The sequence below is a fragment of the Diadema setosum genome, chromosome 14 (genome assembly GCF_964275005.1).
Source record: "Diadema setosum chromosome 14, eeDiaSeto1, whole genome shotgun sequence".
Lineage (NCBI taxonomy): Eukaryota > Metazoa > Echinodermata > Echinoidea > Diadematoida > Diadematidae > Diadema > Diadema setosum.
The window spans coordinates 30,046,167-30,060,582 of NC_092698.1; the positions used below are offsets into that span (position 1 = coordinate 30,046,167).

Here is a 14,416-nt window from a genome sequence, read left to right on the forward strand (position 1 = left end):
TAAGCGGTGATTCTAATCATTATTTTGTTTACCTTTTTTGTCGCTTTTTTCCAGGATATCTTGGAAAATGAATCCATCGAACTCGACGAGCTCTTCAAATACTCCCTCATGTACGACATTGTCAAGGTAAGCACACCTTATTTTGTTTGTTTCGTTTTCTATCTGATAAGAAAATGCTGGATAGTTATTGAGCTGCAGTAGCTGGTCGTCGTCCATGGGGTCCAGTAGGATGTCAGGCGGACCACTTCACCGGGTTATTCACCTTTCTCGTTGCCTTTAAAGAATTAAGCGGGACCTTCTGCGTTGTGACTCTCTCACTCATTGGACCTCAGCTAGACTCGGGAATCAAACCCCTGTCAGCTCTCATGGATTGGAAGGTTACCGACTCAGCCAAATCACCGTATGCGTTGTCCAGCGCGCAGGCCTATACATTAATATCCTGAAAGCACATTAGCGTATGTGATAATATTTTTAATTTACTGCCCGATTATGTGTCCGCATCTATAGTGAGAACAGTGACACAATAATGAGAAAGCGTCTGATGAACTAAGACAGATATCAACACGTCATGACATTAGAATGTAAGCAGTCCGGTGGATGGGCTAACCCACAGAGTCCAGTGCAGTTGTCAAAGGAGCGCCCTCAACTTTCTGCTGTCACATAGCTCTGACGCCAAGTACATCAGTAAGACCCATCCAAATTGACCTATCTCGTACATTCAAATTATACTCTCAGTGGCAATCGTGAGTACGATTTTTTTTTCATTCGAAATGCTGCTGCGGGGAAGTCAAGACGCGTAAATAAATATCAGCAATAATTCAACATATTATTATTTCTTTTTCTTCTTTGAGACGAGTAAACCGGAAGTCAGTAGTATTACCCATAATTCCTTCCCGGAGATGCGCCTCTTTTGCTGGATAACGTTACATCCTATCCCCAATCTTTCTCTCCACTCACTTTGCACTATAAAATAAAGAATACCCCAACACACACGAACAATGTCGTATCCGTGTCGTCCCGTTCTGTGTAGGCCTACTCACTAGTTGATTACCATAAGTATCCCGCAGGATTGATAGAGTAAAGCCACTCACTGTGCTATATGCTGTTTACTATTAACCCCTCAGTATAGCTTATGAAAGAAAACATTATGCATGCACACACACACACACATCAAATGCCAGCATGCGTTTGTGTGTATGTGTGTGTGCATTCCGCGCAGCAAATCACAATCATGTTGCCGTCTGCTTTATTTCCCCGAGGCTACACACAACGTCTTGGACCATTAGCGTGATGGGAAAATTGACGACTCGACTGCACATTTTGCGACTCTGGGCAATGGCGTCGAACCACTTCGCTGACCACACCGCAAATTATTCCTTTTATATTTTTCCTAATCATGACTTTGATACGTTTCGACAAGATAATCTCTTAAAATGCGGACACCTCGTGATTAATCCCTTCGCTTCATCAGCCCTAACAACGTTATCATCAATTTTCAAAGTCATTTAATATAAAACATTAGCGTAACGACGTATAAAGATTATGAACTGCCCATTTTTGTAAGGCTCAATGGAGATGTTTATTGTGGAGATCTAGGCCCTTAATACCTGCAAATAATACGTGCAGACACGTATAATCAGAGTGCATTAAAGTTAATGCACTGACTGTTCGCAGCAAGAGTAAATTGCAAGTCAGTCTAATGAGAATAGAAATAATAACAAAAATAATTTCGTCAGTCTGCGTTCGTCACGCTCACGAGTTTAACGGATTAACTGTCTATTGACCACCGGCAATTAGACTGTATGGAATATCAATGGGACGTTAAAATGTTGGCAGTAAGAAGGTTTTGTCGTCGGGTTTGTATTTTGATTTTGTCTTTTTCGTAGGGGATGCTTCCAGGCTCTAATTCTATCATAAGCTTTCAATACACACACGCTTCAAGCAAATCGAACCCATACGATTTCAAACGCACACTTTGTCTCTGTGCATAAAATCAGTCATACTTTCCTTCACGAGGGCCTCAGCGTGTATTCATTTTGATCAAAAACATGGCCGTAGATTCGAAGAATAAAAGAAAAAAAGATATTCTGATCACATATTCTTTGCCATACTGTCCATTAAGACCGGCAATTCATCAATTAGGATCCGGCTGAAATCACCTGCAAAGATTCACTTTGATTTTTTTTTTCAGTGGGGGAGGGGGGGGGGGGACACGAATACGCAACGCCGAAACCATGGTGCTAAATTACGAATAGACTCGCGCAGACGAAAACGATACACTGAAAGGAAGAAAAGTGGCTGAAATTGGGCTAATTATGGGCGTGTTGCAACGTAGCACCTTACGCGTTGTGATACGAAATTGAATCAACGAGAGCGCGAACGAAATGGTGATCCATTGGACGCTGCATCTAGAAACCACCCCCAAAAAAGAGAAAAATAAAGAAAGAGAGAAGCAACCAACTTTTGTGGGTTTTTTTTTTCGATAACCAACCTGGCTATAGCTCCGTCACAGGATAAACAAAATTGAATTCGAGTTGCAACAGCTTTTACAATTCCTGCGCAAACAGTGAAAGAGAGTCATTCAACGCAGCTCAGTCTGAGTGCGACATTACAAAAGTTTCATGGCATGCACAGATTTATGGATGGGTGGTGCAATTCGTACTTTCAGCAAGCCAGTACATGATTCTTCGTTCTCTCTTGGGACTTCAATAAAGATACGAAATCGTCGCTCATGGCGCCTTCTCTAATCAGGACCCTGATTTCAACAAAGGGATGTGTCTTTGCGGTTTTCGCCCTTCGTGCAAACATTGACAAATATGAAAGTCTCATAGATGTGTCGCTTTCAAATTCTTTACCTTCTGGCGAAGCAGAGAGTTTAGGGAATGAGACCCAATCTTTTTTTAAAATCGGGTCGTTTTTTTTTATTCGTATCTCTTTGAATGATTGATGACATGGATTCTTTTTATCATATAAATGGACACCATTGATCACTGTAAATACTTTATATTCATAAGAATAGGAAGTTCGGAACGGCCGATCAATTATGAATACACAGAAGACAAACAACAAACACCAAGTATACGATAAACTTACTTACAAGCAAAAACACGGGGGATACGGAAGGTTTGAAGATATCTTCTGTATTTTGTCGTGAAAGACAATAAGAATTTCATGAAAGCAAGATGACGCTATAAAGACTGCGCTGAAATAGACGCTTCAGTTTATATGACGTCTTTGTGTTCGCGGCAACAGAGGAAGCGAATGGTGTTGCTTGCACCTAGCAGAAGCCAAGCCTGCGGGCCTCGTTACTTAGAGACACGGTTTAATAGACATCGACACAACAACAACCAATCAGCATCCAAGGTAATTGCTTGTTGCCATAGTAAACTAAGTTGTTACTGAAAGCACCACAAACACACAAACACACCTGTACAAACCCACACACACACACACACGGCCTGCCGCAGCCGCCCGACCTCCGTGTCCCGAGTATTGTGTCGCCCTCTACGTTCGTCTCATCCGCACACCTATAATAGTACCGAATGTTTAGGGGCGATTCTTTTTTTTTTTCTTTTTCTTTTTTGACGGAGATGAATGTCGATGTGTGACATAGACGAATCGCAGACGGAACTCCCAATATACCACCGTCCACACTAATGGCCTTTTCATGGCGAATCCCCAAATGTCACGAATGGACACGTCTTTGTATACAGCTCTAATGGTTCTCCAGTCTCGTATTGCCTGCGTCATATTGACGGTGTGCTCTGGCCGCAATAAGGTCTTGTTTGCTGAGAGAACCATCGTATGACATATATATGTCCATAATACTCTCACCAGCAACCGTAGCCAATCGCTGATGTCCAATTCGGTGAGATTGTTCAGGCCAGTATTTGTTATCTCGCGCACATAACTTGATTGTGGCAATTTGTTTCTACTACTTTCTACGAGTATTTTCTGCAGAACAAAGGAGGAAATTTTGTTACAACAAACTCCCCTGTTCTACGGGGGAAAAAGGTTAAATGAATGTCTATAAGTATATATCAGTACACAATTAGATTGATTGGTCAATAAACACTTAAACTATAGTTTATGAGAGACAGGGAAGAGAAGGGAAATGAAGGGAACTGTAAAGACAATTCACCAGTTCACCAATTCACCCTGTAAGTTTGTCGAGATCATTTTAGAACCCTTGAATTTTGCTCTGTGACCAACCTCAAAGCTAAAGAACTATAACTTTCAAGTATTTGTGGTCGGTTGGCAGACGGGGGGAGATCGTGGCGGTTGGGGGGGGGGGTTGGGGTGAGATGCTATTTCCTCCAAGACGTAATTGATGCACATAGTGATACCTTGTTGAAATTCAGCACAAGACTATTTGTCTGTCCCGTGACAGAATTTTTTTTTTTCTCAGAACAAGCCCGGAAGGCATTGCGCGTTTTTCGAATTAAGTCACGAAAAAGAAAATCCGATATTTACTTTTGACAACAACAAGGTATAAGAAAAAAAAACTATATAAGCAAAAAAAAAAAAAAAAAAAAAACCTCTGAAAAATGCTACTTTGGCGTTCGCACAAGCCAACAATTGTCCGATGGATTCCCAAGAACTGGTGTCGAGTTACGCCGGATTCTTCGGTGAAAACATGCCATGCCTTAGTTTCCCCCGACCTGGTCTCAAAGTACACAGAAAGGAAAGAAAACAAACGATACAAAAACCTTACCTTCATGAACTCGATGAGAAATCAAGGCACGTAGATGAAAATACACAGAGAGAAAGGAAGAGGAGATTTTTTTTTTCACCTGTTTCAAAGGTAAAAATAAACCTAAACGCAGTAATGTCATCTGTTTGAATGTAAAGATCTACTTTATTTCAGAAAAGCAATATGTGGCTAAAAGTAATTCAGTTATAGCTGAATATTAGATATCAACGTTCATCAAAATATCAGGTGTCTTTGAGAATTATATCTAAGCGTCATATCATATTTCTTTCGTGAACAATATGTAATCTGAGCACACAAAACCACAGACACATAAGCGAGCACAAATACATCATTTTTGTCTTCAAAAACAAAATACAAAAATAAAATGCCTCATCTGTCATATAAAACTGTGTTTCCTCAATTGAAAGTTTTTATTCCTATATATGCCCAATCTTATTTTTAACCGTAACTTATCTATATTGTTCTCCATCAATATGATAATGATGATAATAATAATTATAATATTACTACTACTACTACTAATAATAATAATACAGTAGAGATGTATTATGTTCCATGTATGATTATTTTTGGGCTAGTAAATGTGAATATATATATATATATATATCATCTTTCTCTCTGTATATCTCTATCTTTCTTGTCTAGGGAATGATATACCTACACAGCAGCGTCATTTGCACTCACGGAAATCTGAAATCGTCCAACTGCGTCGTCGACAGCAGATTCGTGCTGAAAATCACCGACTTTGGTCTGAACTCGTTCAGGGAGCCCGACCACCCGTTCGAGCCGACCGAGGAGGACTCGTACAAGTACTACCAACGTGAGTGGCCTCAGTTGAGTTTTTCTTAACCTGTTCCCCGTGGTTTTTATAAGTATCCCGTAGACCTTTCACGTGACCTACCAGGGTTCCAGGGGGCAGTGGGTTCATTCTTGAGCCCCCATGCGTTCCCCGAATGATAGATATGGACGTATCTTTACGTTTTGTGTTGGTGTGCCCCCCCCCCCCCATCCATCAGTTGTACTCCGTAAAACTATCACACAAAGGCGTCCTGCTCAATATGAATCACATTGGGTCTTACTAGGATTTAAAAAAAGGAGCGTCATTAAATGCACAACATCATTCGCAGCCTGTTTCATTCAATACTAAATGAAAGTTTTTTTGGATTTTTTTTTCTGTATAAAGTGAAGGAGTTTGTAAGATATCATAAAACACCACAAGCATCAGCTCATCAATCTAGGAAATCCTTTCCGTGATATCTATTACTGATCTATTATTGATTCTTTTGCTCTCCGTATGGCCTACTTATTTAAGCGGGTGCACCGAGGAAGAAGCACGTCAAACATTCTCTTTGGGACTTAAACGTCATTTATTTATTTACTTGTTTAATGAGTTCTCTGTCTTCTTTAATGTATGGTTTCAATCTTGTTAGCACTAATCCACGTATGGAATACAGCATTGCTGATTACCCTTACTGCTAGAAAAAAAATGAAGATTAGCAGGATGGGTAATAGCCCAGTCGAAAGCGCCGCTCATTTGAAGAGGACAAGAGCCCCGCCCTCAAGTGATATTGTGATGTGGACTGGTGGATTCGTTCTACACTTGCTCAGAGCAATTACCAAACTTGTGGAGATTCGTCTGGTCCTTCTGAAGGTGGGGGGGGGGGGGGAATAATTCAACTCCACTTTGCGAATGAGACTGTGGCAGTGTTTATTCGCCCCTCTGTACTCTAGGCAAGAAACGGGGGGGATTAGGGATGACGGAAATGCTGAAGTTTACGGACTCTGATTACGCTCCTGTTTAGGTACAAAATGCTGAGGATACTTTGCTCTAGATTAGAAATTCCGCGGTAACTTTTTTTTCTTTATCTTTCTTTTTTTTCCTTCTGCTTCATATATAGTTGCAATCTCGAACACATGAATCCAACGTGATGTTTTGTGGACCATACCATTTACGTTTGAAATATTGCCACCGCAGCCTTGCGTCCCCCGCGGAATTGCTCCGTGATTTGACGGGTAATTTGTTGTGAAACGTAAAGCCGTACATGCGCGCCAGTCATGTTCCCGTCTGCTTTTCGTCCGATGATGGGGACCGGATTTTCAAACACCACCAGATGTCAGGCAGTTCTTGTCGAAAAAAAGAAGAAGAAGAAAAACTGTGAATTTTCTTTACTCTCTTATACGCACGTGAATTCCTGGGGACAGACAAAATACTTCAAATACTTTTGGACCAAAGTAAACATCATCACGAGTTAAGCTTCGAAATGACGACACTCAATCACTCCGCAAAAGTGAGATCAAACAAAGAAAAATAATGTAACTCATGTTTTTACTCAATGAAAGACAGGCTGCCACAACCTTATGGGGGTACATGTGTGGGATAATATAGTTTGTGGAGTGAAATGATTGTATTTGACAGATCAAGAGGCGCGTAAATTGCAGCTGAGAGTGGCGTCGGTTCAGAGAGCGCCAATTTTACCGCTGCACGTGCTCATGGATGTGCGTTAAGTTGACGAAGATTTTTATGTCGTCAGGCGATGAAAACAAGAATGGATTCTCTCTTTACTCACCGCCATCAGAGTGATGCCAAATCGCTCAGACGTCCAAACGTCTTAATCTCAACTCATGATTCTGATACTCTTGTCACTGTTGATTTCCAAAGTTTGATTTAGAGTCGTCATCATCGTTTGACAACGGTCGCTGAATGATTTGCCGAACTTCCTTATTCTCAAGCTCTTCTTTTCGCTGTCCACTTTAGCCTGGGGGAATTTAAGAGGAGGCACGAAATCAGATCGTTGAATCATGGAGTCATGTCAAAAGCATTGTCACATGATTGATTGCGGTTACTGTTTGTTCGATCGTCTTTGTAGATATACTAGACTATATATCTCCGGGCAATGTGATATGATGCTAACATGTTCTTCAGTTGAAGCCTTTGTTCTATCTCTCCTTTACTGCTACACAGACATATATCGCTAGACATGCTTTTTATTTAAAGATATATTTTCTAAGTTTGACTTCCTGTTTATCAAGGGTAAAATAGAGTAAAGGAACGTGATAGTGGCTGTGGTTCCAGTTTGATTTTACAAACTTTAGTCTGAGAAGACTAAGGGGGGGGGGGAGAGGGAGGTAACAGGAATTCAGACATGTTTAAGGAGCAACGTATCAGTAACTGTTTGCCTTGATGCAAGATAGCCTTTCTTTCTTTTTTTTTGCGTAAGGCCTGGGCCCCGTTGCATAAAACCTTAACCGGAGTTTTTTTCATGGTTAAACCCAGAAACTCCGGTTAAGAATTTTTAACCAGAGTTTTTCCATTGCATAAAGATTTACCGTAGTTTTTCCCCGGTTAATGGTTGAAAAACTCAGGTTATTTAACCTTAGCTGTCTGACCAAAGGTTACATATAAATTTCTCCGGTTAAGTCTCACTTGTAACCATGGCGGCCATCTTTGAGGCAATAAACCTAGCTGCTCGGAGAAGAGAGCGCGTTTTTCGAGATCGAACGCACCCTTTTGATGTGTTTTCAGACAGCCAAATGTATAAGCTGTACAGATTTACAAGGAACGGTTGCATGAACATCATAGACCGTTTGGCTGGACAACTTCAACCAGAAACGCAGAGAAACAAGGCGCTTTCACCAAGCTTGCAAGTGTTTGTAGCGTTGCGGTATTATGCCACTGGAGCAGTGATTGACGACACGAGCTGCATCCATGGCGTACATCTGTCGACGGCGTCACGAACCATCAGGAAAGTCACCTTGGCTTTGTGTGAAATGAAGGATGAAGTAAGTCTTATTTTGATCTTCATTCATAATAATTGTTTGGTTGTAGATAAGGCTGTTTTTATTAATGAGAACATTCAATCATTGACTGTGAATGTGAGCTTAATTGACACCCATTGTTTTGACTAGGCTTTGCGTGTAGAGTATACTAGAAATTTACAAATATCCCAGCATTTATTACATAAATGTACTACGACATAAATAGTACTAGTGTGATAGAAGTCTACCTGAAGGTCTAATGAAGTACAATACTCACACATAGGGTCTAGCTACTAGTACGGTACTGACCGAGCGAGCGAGTCTGGTGAAATCCGTCGGTCCACGGTCACCCCCGCCGCCGGGTACCCTGCACCGACTGACTGAGCAGCGCCGTCCTCGGGCTGTGTAGTAGTGCGCTCCGCGCTGCGTTATGGCTAAATGCAATCTCCCTCCCGAGTTTGTGAACACCAATCATCAACTTAGTCGGAATAGGAATCATGACACTACTCTTGTTGCATTTAAGTTCATGCTAAGTATACTTCACAGTAATACCCACTAGACACAAAAATAGTGTAACGTGAAATGACCACCCATCCTTTACATGCACACGCATCTTCGGTCATCGTATGTAACGTAGTCCGATAAGTACAGATTTGCGTAGGGTTAAATGTATACTGCCAGCAAGGGCTACGAGCGTAAGGGTATGTACGTCGTGTCTCTGTGAGCGAGCTGAGCCTTCTCAGGCTATGGCATGCATGGTGCACGTCATGCACGCGCACCTGTTGGCGTGTTGGAACTTGGATTTTTAAATTTATAAGCCCTAAATAATCCATTTTTTGTCGTAAATGCCCTATGCTCACCTTCGGTTCTGACAGTACCGGTAATTTGACCATTCGGTTCCCAGCAGGCAGCATTTCTTTTTTGAGCTTCTGTGGCAACAGTCTGTAAACAGCTGCAGCAACGCAGCGAGGAGATACACCACTGTGCACTGTAGTTATGTTCATGTAATAATGCATTACAGTATATGCACAGTTAGCTCACATATCTATCTCTATGGTAACTATACTAAATCGATAGTACAGGAACAAGAGATCGCTCGCTAAATCGATCGCGCAGTAAGCCAGTCAAATTAAAGGACTACTTGACCTTCACATAGACATGTGGATTGAGTGAATGCAGTAATATAAATAGAACACATCAGCAAGGGTTTGAGCAAAATCGGACAATTCGTTTGAAAGTTATTATCAAAGTGAGGTTTCTGCCAAGTCAATGCTGGATGAGAAGACAGCTATACAACTTACCCTATCATACGATAAAAATAATTCTAGATATTTTCACTTTTCTCGCATAATAAATGAAATATTAAATTTCCTCTTTCAGAAGGCAAGGGAGAATGTTACCACCCTTAATGCGATATAATTATGTCATTGACAAGTCGAGAAAATGTGTACCATACTTTTTTTTTTCTAAAAGTAATATTTCATTAATTTTCTTTACATTTTCGTTATAATCACTGTAGGCCTACACAATCCATATCATTCACTGCAGTATAGTCCTCTTATCCAGCATGCAGTGATTGTGCAAATACATTATTTAATTTCATAACTTTTGAATGGGTTTTCTGATTTTCATTGCATTTGTTCCTTAGCTACCTATACTTGATTGACTAAAAGACCTCTACAATGACAGGAGAGTGTTTATGTTTTAAATGATATTTTTTATCACGTATGTATATACATCTTAAAAATGCACTGAAGTTCTTACTTCTTAATGTTTCAAAGATATTATTTAACCCCTGCTTGATCCAGAAAAATGGGCAAATATCCATGGTCTGGTGCCATATTCCACGAGGCTGTAGGCTGAATGGAATATGGCGCCAGACCGTAGATATTACCAGTTCGTAAGAAAAAGCACGGGGTAACGATTTTATCTTCTTAAGTGTATAAGTGCTAACGTTCTTCTGGCTGATTTCCTCTTGTGAATGTTGTTGAAATTGCCGGCTGTCTCACGAGTTGATTATGCGCTCACACATACACAACCTAGCTGTGTAATATCATAACGTCATATTGTTACGAATTCTGTTGAGACATAATTCATGATATAGCATTTACATCGTATGTTCTGTATATTCCATAAATATTCATTTATTATTTTTATGTATTGTTGTATAGAATTACATTTAAATTAATATTGAAAGTAAACTGAGTTCTATATCAGGCCTTGCTTCTCGTCCTCGCTCTATCCTTGCTTCTCGTCCTCGCCCTATCCTTGCTTCTCGTCCTCCCTCTATCCTTGCTACTTTCTCCTCGAAATGTCCTCTCGTTAATTTTACTTGTCTCAACTGCCTGTAGCCCTCCTTCTCGTTTTCTGCTGACTATTATTTCTAACCCACGCTATCGTTTCATTTCTGCTTGCTTGCACTTTCATCTCACCTTCCCTCGTGATTTCTCTGACCCTGCAGCCTGCGCGTCCGCGAGCAGTGGCCTCGTGTCGTAAAAAGCAAGGATGCCGCATGCGACCTCGGTATTACGTAACGAGAGGACGCGTCCGCATGCGACCCCAGCTAAGGACAGGGTCGTGTGAGGACAGGGACGCGTAAGGACACGCCCTCGTCCTCGTAGTGATGGACGGCGACAGCTGTCCGTAAGGTCAGATTGCTTGCTCACAGGAAGGCCACTCTCGCTGCCGCTAACAGGCGAACTCAGTATAAATAGACTTGTTTATGCCAAGTTGAGGAGCTTGTTCGTTTAGGAGTTTCAGCATGTAGATCATAAGTTTTTCGTTGTAGTTTTCGTGGTGGACATAACTTTCTTCACAAATAAATTGGACAAACTCCATATGATGCCTCCTGTGGTCTTTGTGACTTGTGACTCTAGTATTTCTTGTTCCGCAATAGCTTACAATTAATTACATGATTTCCAGTACACTGGCTACCAGTAGGCACGCTTACCAACCACATAACGGATTTTGAGGAGAGTAGACGAGGAACGGAAACTAAGTACCCTCAGTATACCAATCGCCCTCTCCATACCAAAATTTCGTTACAATATCACGGAATACGGAAAGTTATTCAGCGGTTGGTCCGAGTGTGATTGATCAATGAGATTACAGATATCACGATCACTAAAATAATAATATGAATATATATATATATATATATATATATATATGTATATATATATATATATATATATATATATATACAGATATATATATATATATATACAGTATATATATATATATACATATATGTATATATGAAAACTCTCGTAAATAACTCTGGATCCAGCTTCAGGAAGAATTTGCATAAATAAGAGATGTCTGCTTTAGATCATGCGATTGAATGGGAAATAATATTGGCCCAGTTAATACATTAAAAATTGCCTCCTAAAGGTCAAGTGCCTCCATAATGTAGTTATGAGTATATAATGTCTCCCATAAGCTGGATCCATAGTTATAATGTATATGATATAAAGTCTATATACTGAGAGAGATAGAGAGAGAGATGGCATAGAATCTATATACTGAAAATATAAAATCTTATTGTTCATCAACAGGTGATCAAGTTTCCGGAAACAATGGCGGAGGTAAGGGCAGCCCAGATTGGTTTCTACGAACTTGCCGGATTCCCGAATGTCGTTGGGGCGATCGACTGCACACACGTCGAGCTCCATGGTGCTCCACTTGGCGACGACGAATATGTATTCGTCAACAGAAAAGGGAAGCATTCCATCAATGTGCAGATTGTATGTGACTGGAAATACAAAATAACAAATGTGGTGGCGAGGTGGCCGGGTTCCACACACGACAGCCGGATCTTGAGGGTCAGTATATACGTGGCATGAAAGATGGAATTGGCTTGAAATCAATTTATCCTAAAAAGTTATTTATGTCATTATCTTTTCATGCTCACATGATAAAAAGCAAGCAAACATCATATTCATGAGGTCTGTACTATCAAGAGTGTAAGTTAGGAAAGACCAACACAGCGATGCATGAACTCTCATTTCCTACTTTATGTCATAATTATTGTAGTTTATAGAAACATGAATGCTGTGTGCAGAATAAATCTTTAAATAAAATGTACTTATAATTTAATAAGTTGGTAATTTCTGAAACATAATAAAAAAGTATTTAAAAATTTCAGTCACTCTCATTTTCTTTTCCCTTTTGCCCAATCATCTATTTCATTTTTTATCAATGTTTACATAAATCTTTTCATTACAGAACAGTGTCCTGGAAAGGAGATTCAGAGAAGGGGAACTCGAAGGAATCCTTGTTGGAGACTCGGGGTATAGACTGCAAACTTGGCTCATGACTCCATTGCGAGACCCACAGACTAATGCTGAAAGGGCATACAACCGGTAAGTAAAGAGAAAACTTGAGTGATAATCTCAAATACTGATAACAACAGTTGCTTTATTGCTATCAAATATCAATATTCAGAAATTCTACAATAAAATAATACAATTTCATGTATATGTAAGCATATGATTTCTTCATATACAACTCTCGCAATAAGCATTTACCTAAACACCACTGTTGTTGAAATGGCAATTAGAAAAGTTAAATGCAAGTTTTACTGTCAAATGCAAGACTATAATTTCCGGGTGAATATTCAATCTCCATACCAACATCCATTTCCATTAACTCATGTTAATATATTACAGTTTGAATATCACCATTATGCTGTTTTGATGTATGGTAATATTTCATTCTTCTGCATGTAAAGATATCATAATAATCTAGCTGAAACATACCTTGTGTAAAAAACACTTCTTTCCCTAATATAGAACAAAAACAAAAAAAACAACAACAACTTACTGCAACCCAACTGCCATGTCTGAATGAGAGTTAAAGGGATCGTGTAGTTTTGGTTGAGACCTAATTTAAGGTTTCTAAATTTTTTTGGTGAGATAATGAGAAATATCTTATGAAATATGAAAGAGCGTGTAATTCCATGAGGAATTCAATGTTTATTTGATGAAAAGTGATTTAAACATGGGTGAGATACCCAAAAAAGAGCAATTCGAATGAAATGTGGGACCCACACTTTCTTACGATCTCTTTGTTTTTCACACTTTGTTTTTGGATGTTTCAGTCCTTTCTAACCCAATATTAATCAAATAAAATTTGAAGTCCTCTTAAAATGGTTTGTTCTGCACTACATCATTCTCATGTGCACCAATATTGTGCCATCATTTTAACCTCGTCAAACTAAATCTAATGATTATTAACTTTCGATGTCATTATTTCATACAGCGCACACTGCAGAACACGGATTGTGATAGAGCAGGTCAATGGACAGGTAAAGAATAAGTTCCGTTGCTTATTAGGACAGGGAATCCAAATGGCCGCTGACAGGGCATGTGATGTGATTGTAGCCTGTTGCGTGTTGTACAACGTAAGCAAGGACTTAAACGAACCTCAAGTACAGATTGAAGAGGATGCACCTGAAGAGGCTGATGACGAAGAGCAAGATGGACATGAAGCAACTGGAACAGCGCTCAGAAGAGATATCATCAACAACTACTTTTCATAAATGAATGGAAAGTAAATGCTCACTCATTACCCTACATGGTAACATACATGTACATTGTATATCTCTTAAGTGGAGATTTGCACTGAAGGCTATGACTGAAAATACTGTTCTGAAATGAGAAATTACTAATATTCATTCCATCTTTCAAGGAAAAAAAATATAATCATCTTGCAAGTTTCTCTATTACAGATGAGTCAGTGTTTTAAATAACATCTGCATCAATTGCTTGTTACCAGCTTACTGGAATGCACTGAACTAGATAGGATTCAAAATGAATGTTAGATGTCAAAGATTGCATCACATTAGAATCTTAAGTTAGCCTACATCATTTGGGCATTTTAAGGGGCAGTGGGTATCATGCCCACCTCATTATCACAAGTTCATGTCATTTTGATATGCTTCTG

General features: G+C 39.7%; 2 protein-coding genes across 2 annotated transcripts in view; both read left to right on the plus strand.

Annotated features, from left to right (window-relative positions):
* Positions 1 to 14,416, plus strand: part of LOC140237997 (atrial natriuretic peptide receptor 1-like) — a 158,743-nt gene that overhangs the window by 102,119 nt on the left and 42,208 nt on the right. Inside the window, exons 8-9 of the mRNA XM_072317923.1 lie at positions 55 to 126; positions 5,360 to 5,534. Coding sequence (XP_072174024.1) covers positions 55 to 126; positions 5,360 to 5,534 — 247 coding nt within the window. The remainder of the gene's footprint in view (positions 1 to 54; positions 127 to 5,359; positions 5,535 to 14,416) is intronic.
* Positions 8,147 to 14,094, plus strand: LOC140237998 (putative nuclease HARBI1). The gene is made up of 4 exons (XM_072317924.1): positions 8,147 to 8,494; positions 12,028 to 12,294; positions 12,698 to 12,834; positions 13,733 to 14,094. Exons 1-4 carry the CDS (start codon positions 8,147 to 8,149, stop codon positions 14,010 to 14,012), a joined length of 1,032 nt encoding a protein of 343 aa, XP_072174025.1. The 3' UTR covers positions 14,013 to 14,094.

Excerpts from the sequence above, each read along its gene's own strand:
- LOC140237998 (XM_072317924.1), top strand. The coding sequence starts at position 8,147 with ATGGCGGCCATCTTTGAGGCAATAAACCTAGCTGCTCGGAGAAGAGAG. Across the intron at positions 8,495-12,027 it reads TGTGTGAAATGAAGGATGAA|GTGATCAAGTTTCCGGAAAC; the intron begins GTAAGTCTTATT and ends GTTCATCAACAG. Across the intron at positions 12,835-13,732 it reads GCTGAAAGGGCATACAACCG|CGCACACTGCAGAACACGGA; the intron begins GTAAGTAAAGAG and ends TATTTCATACAG.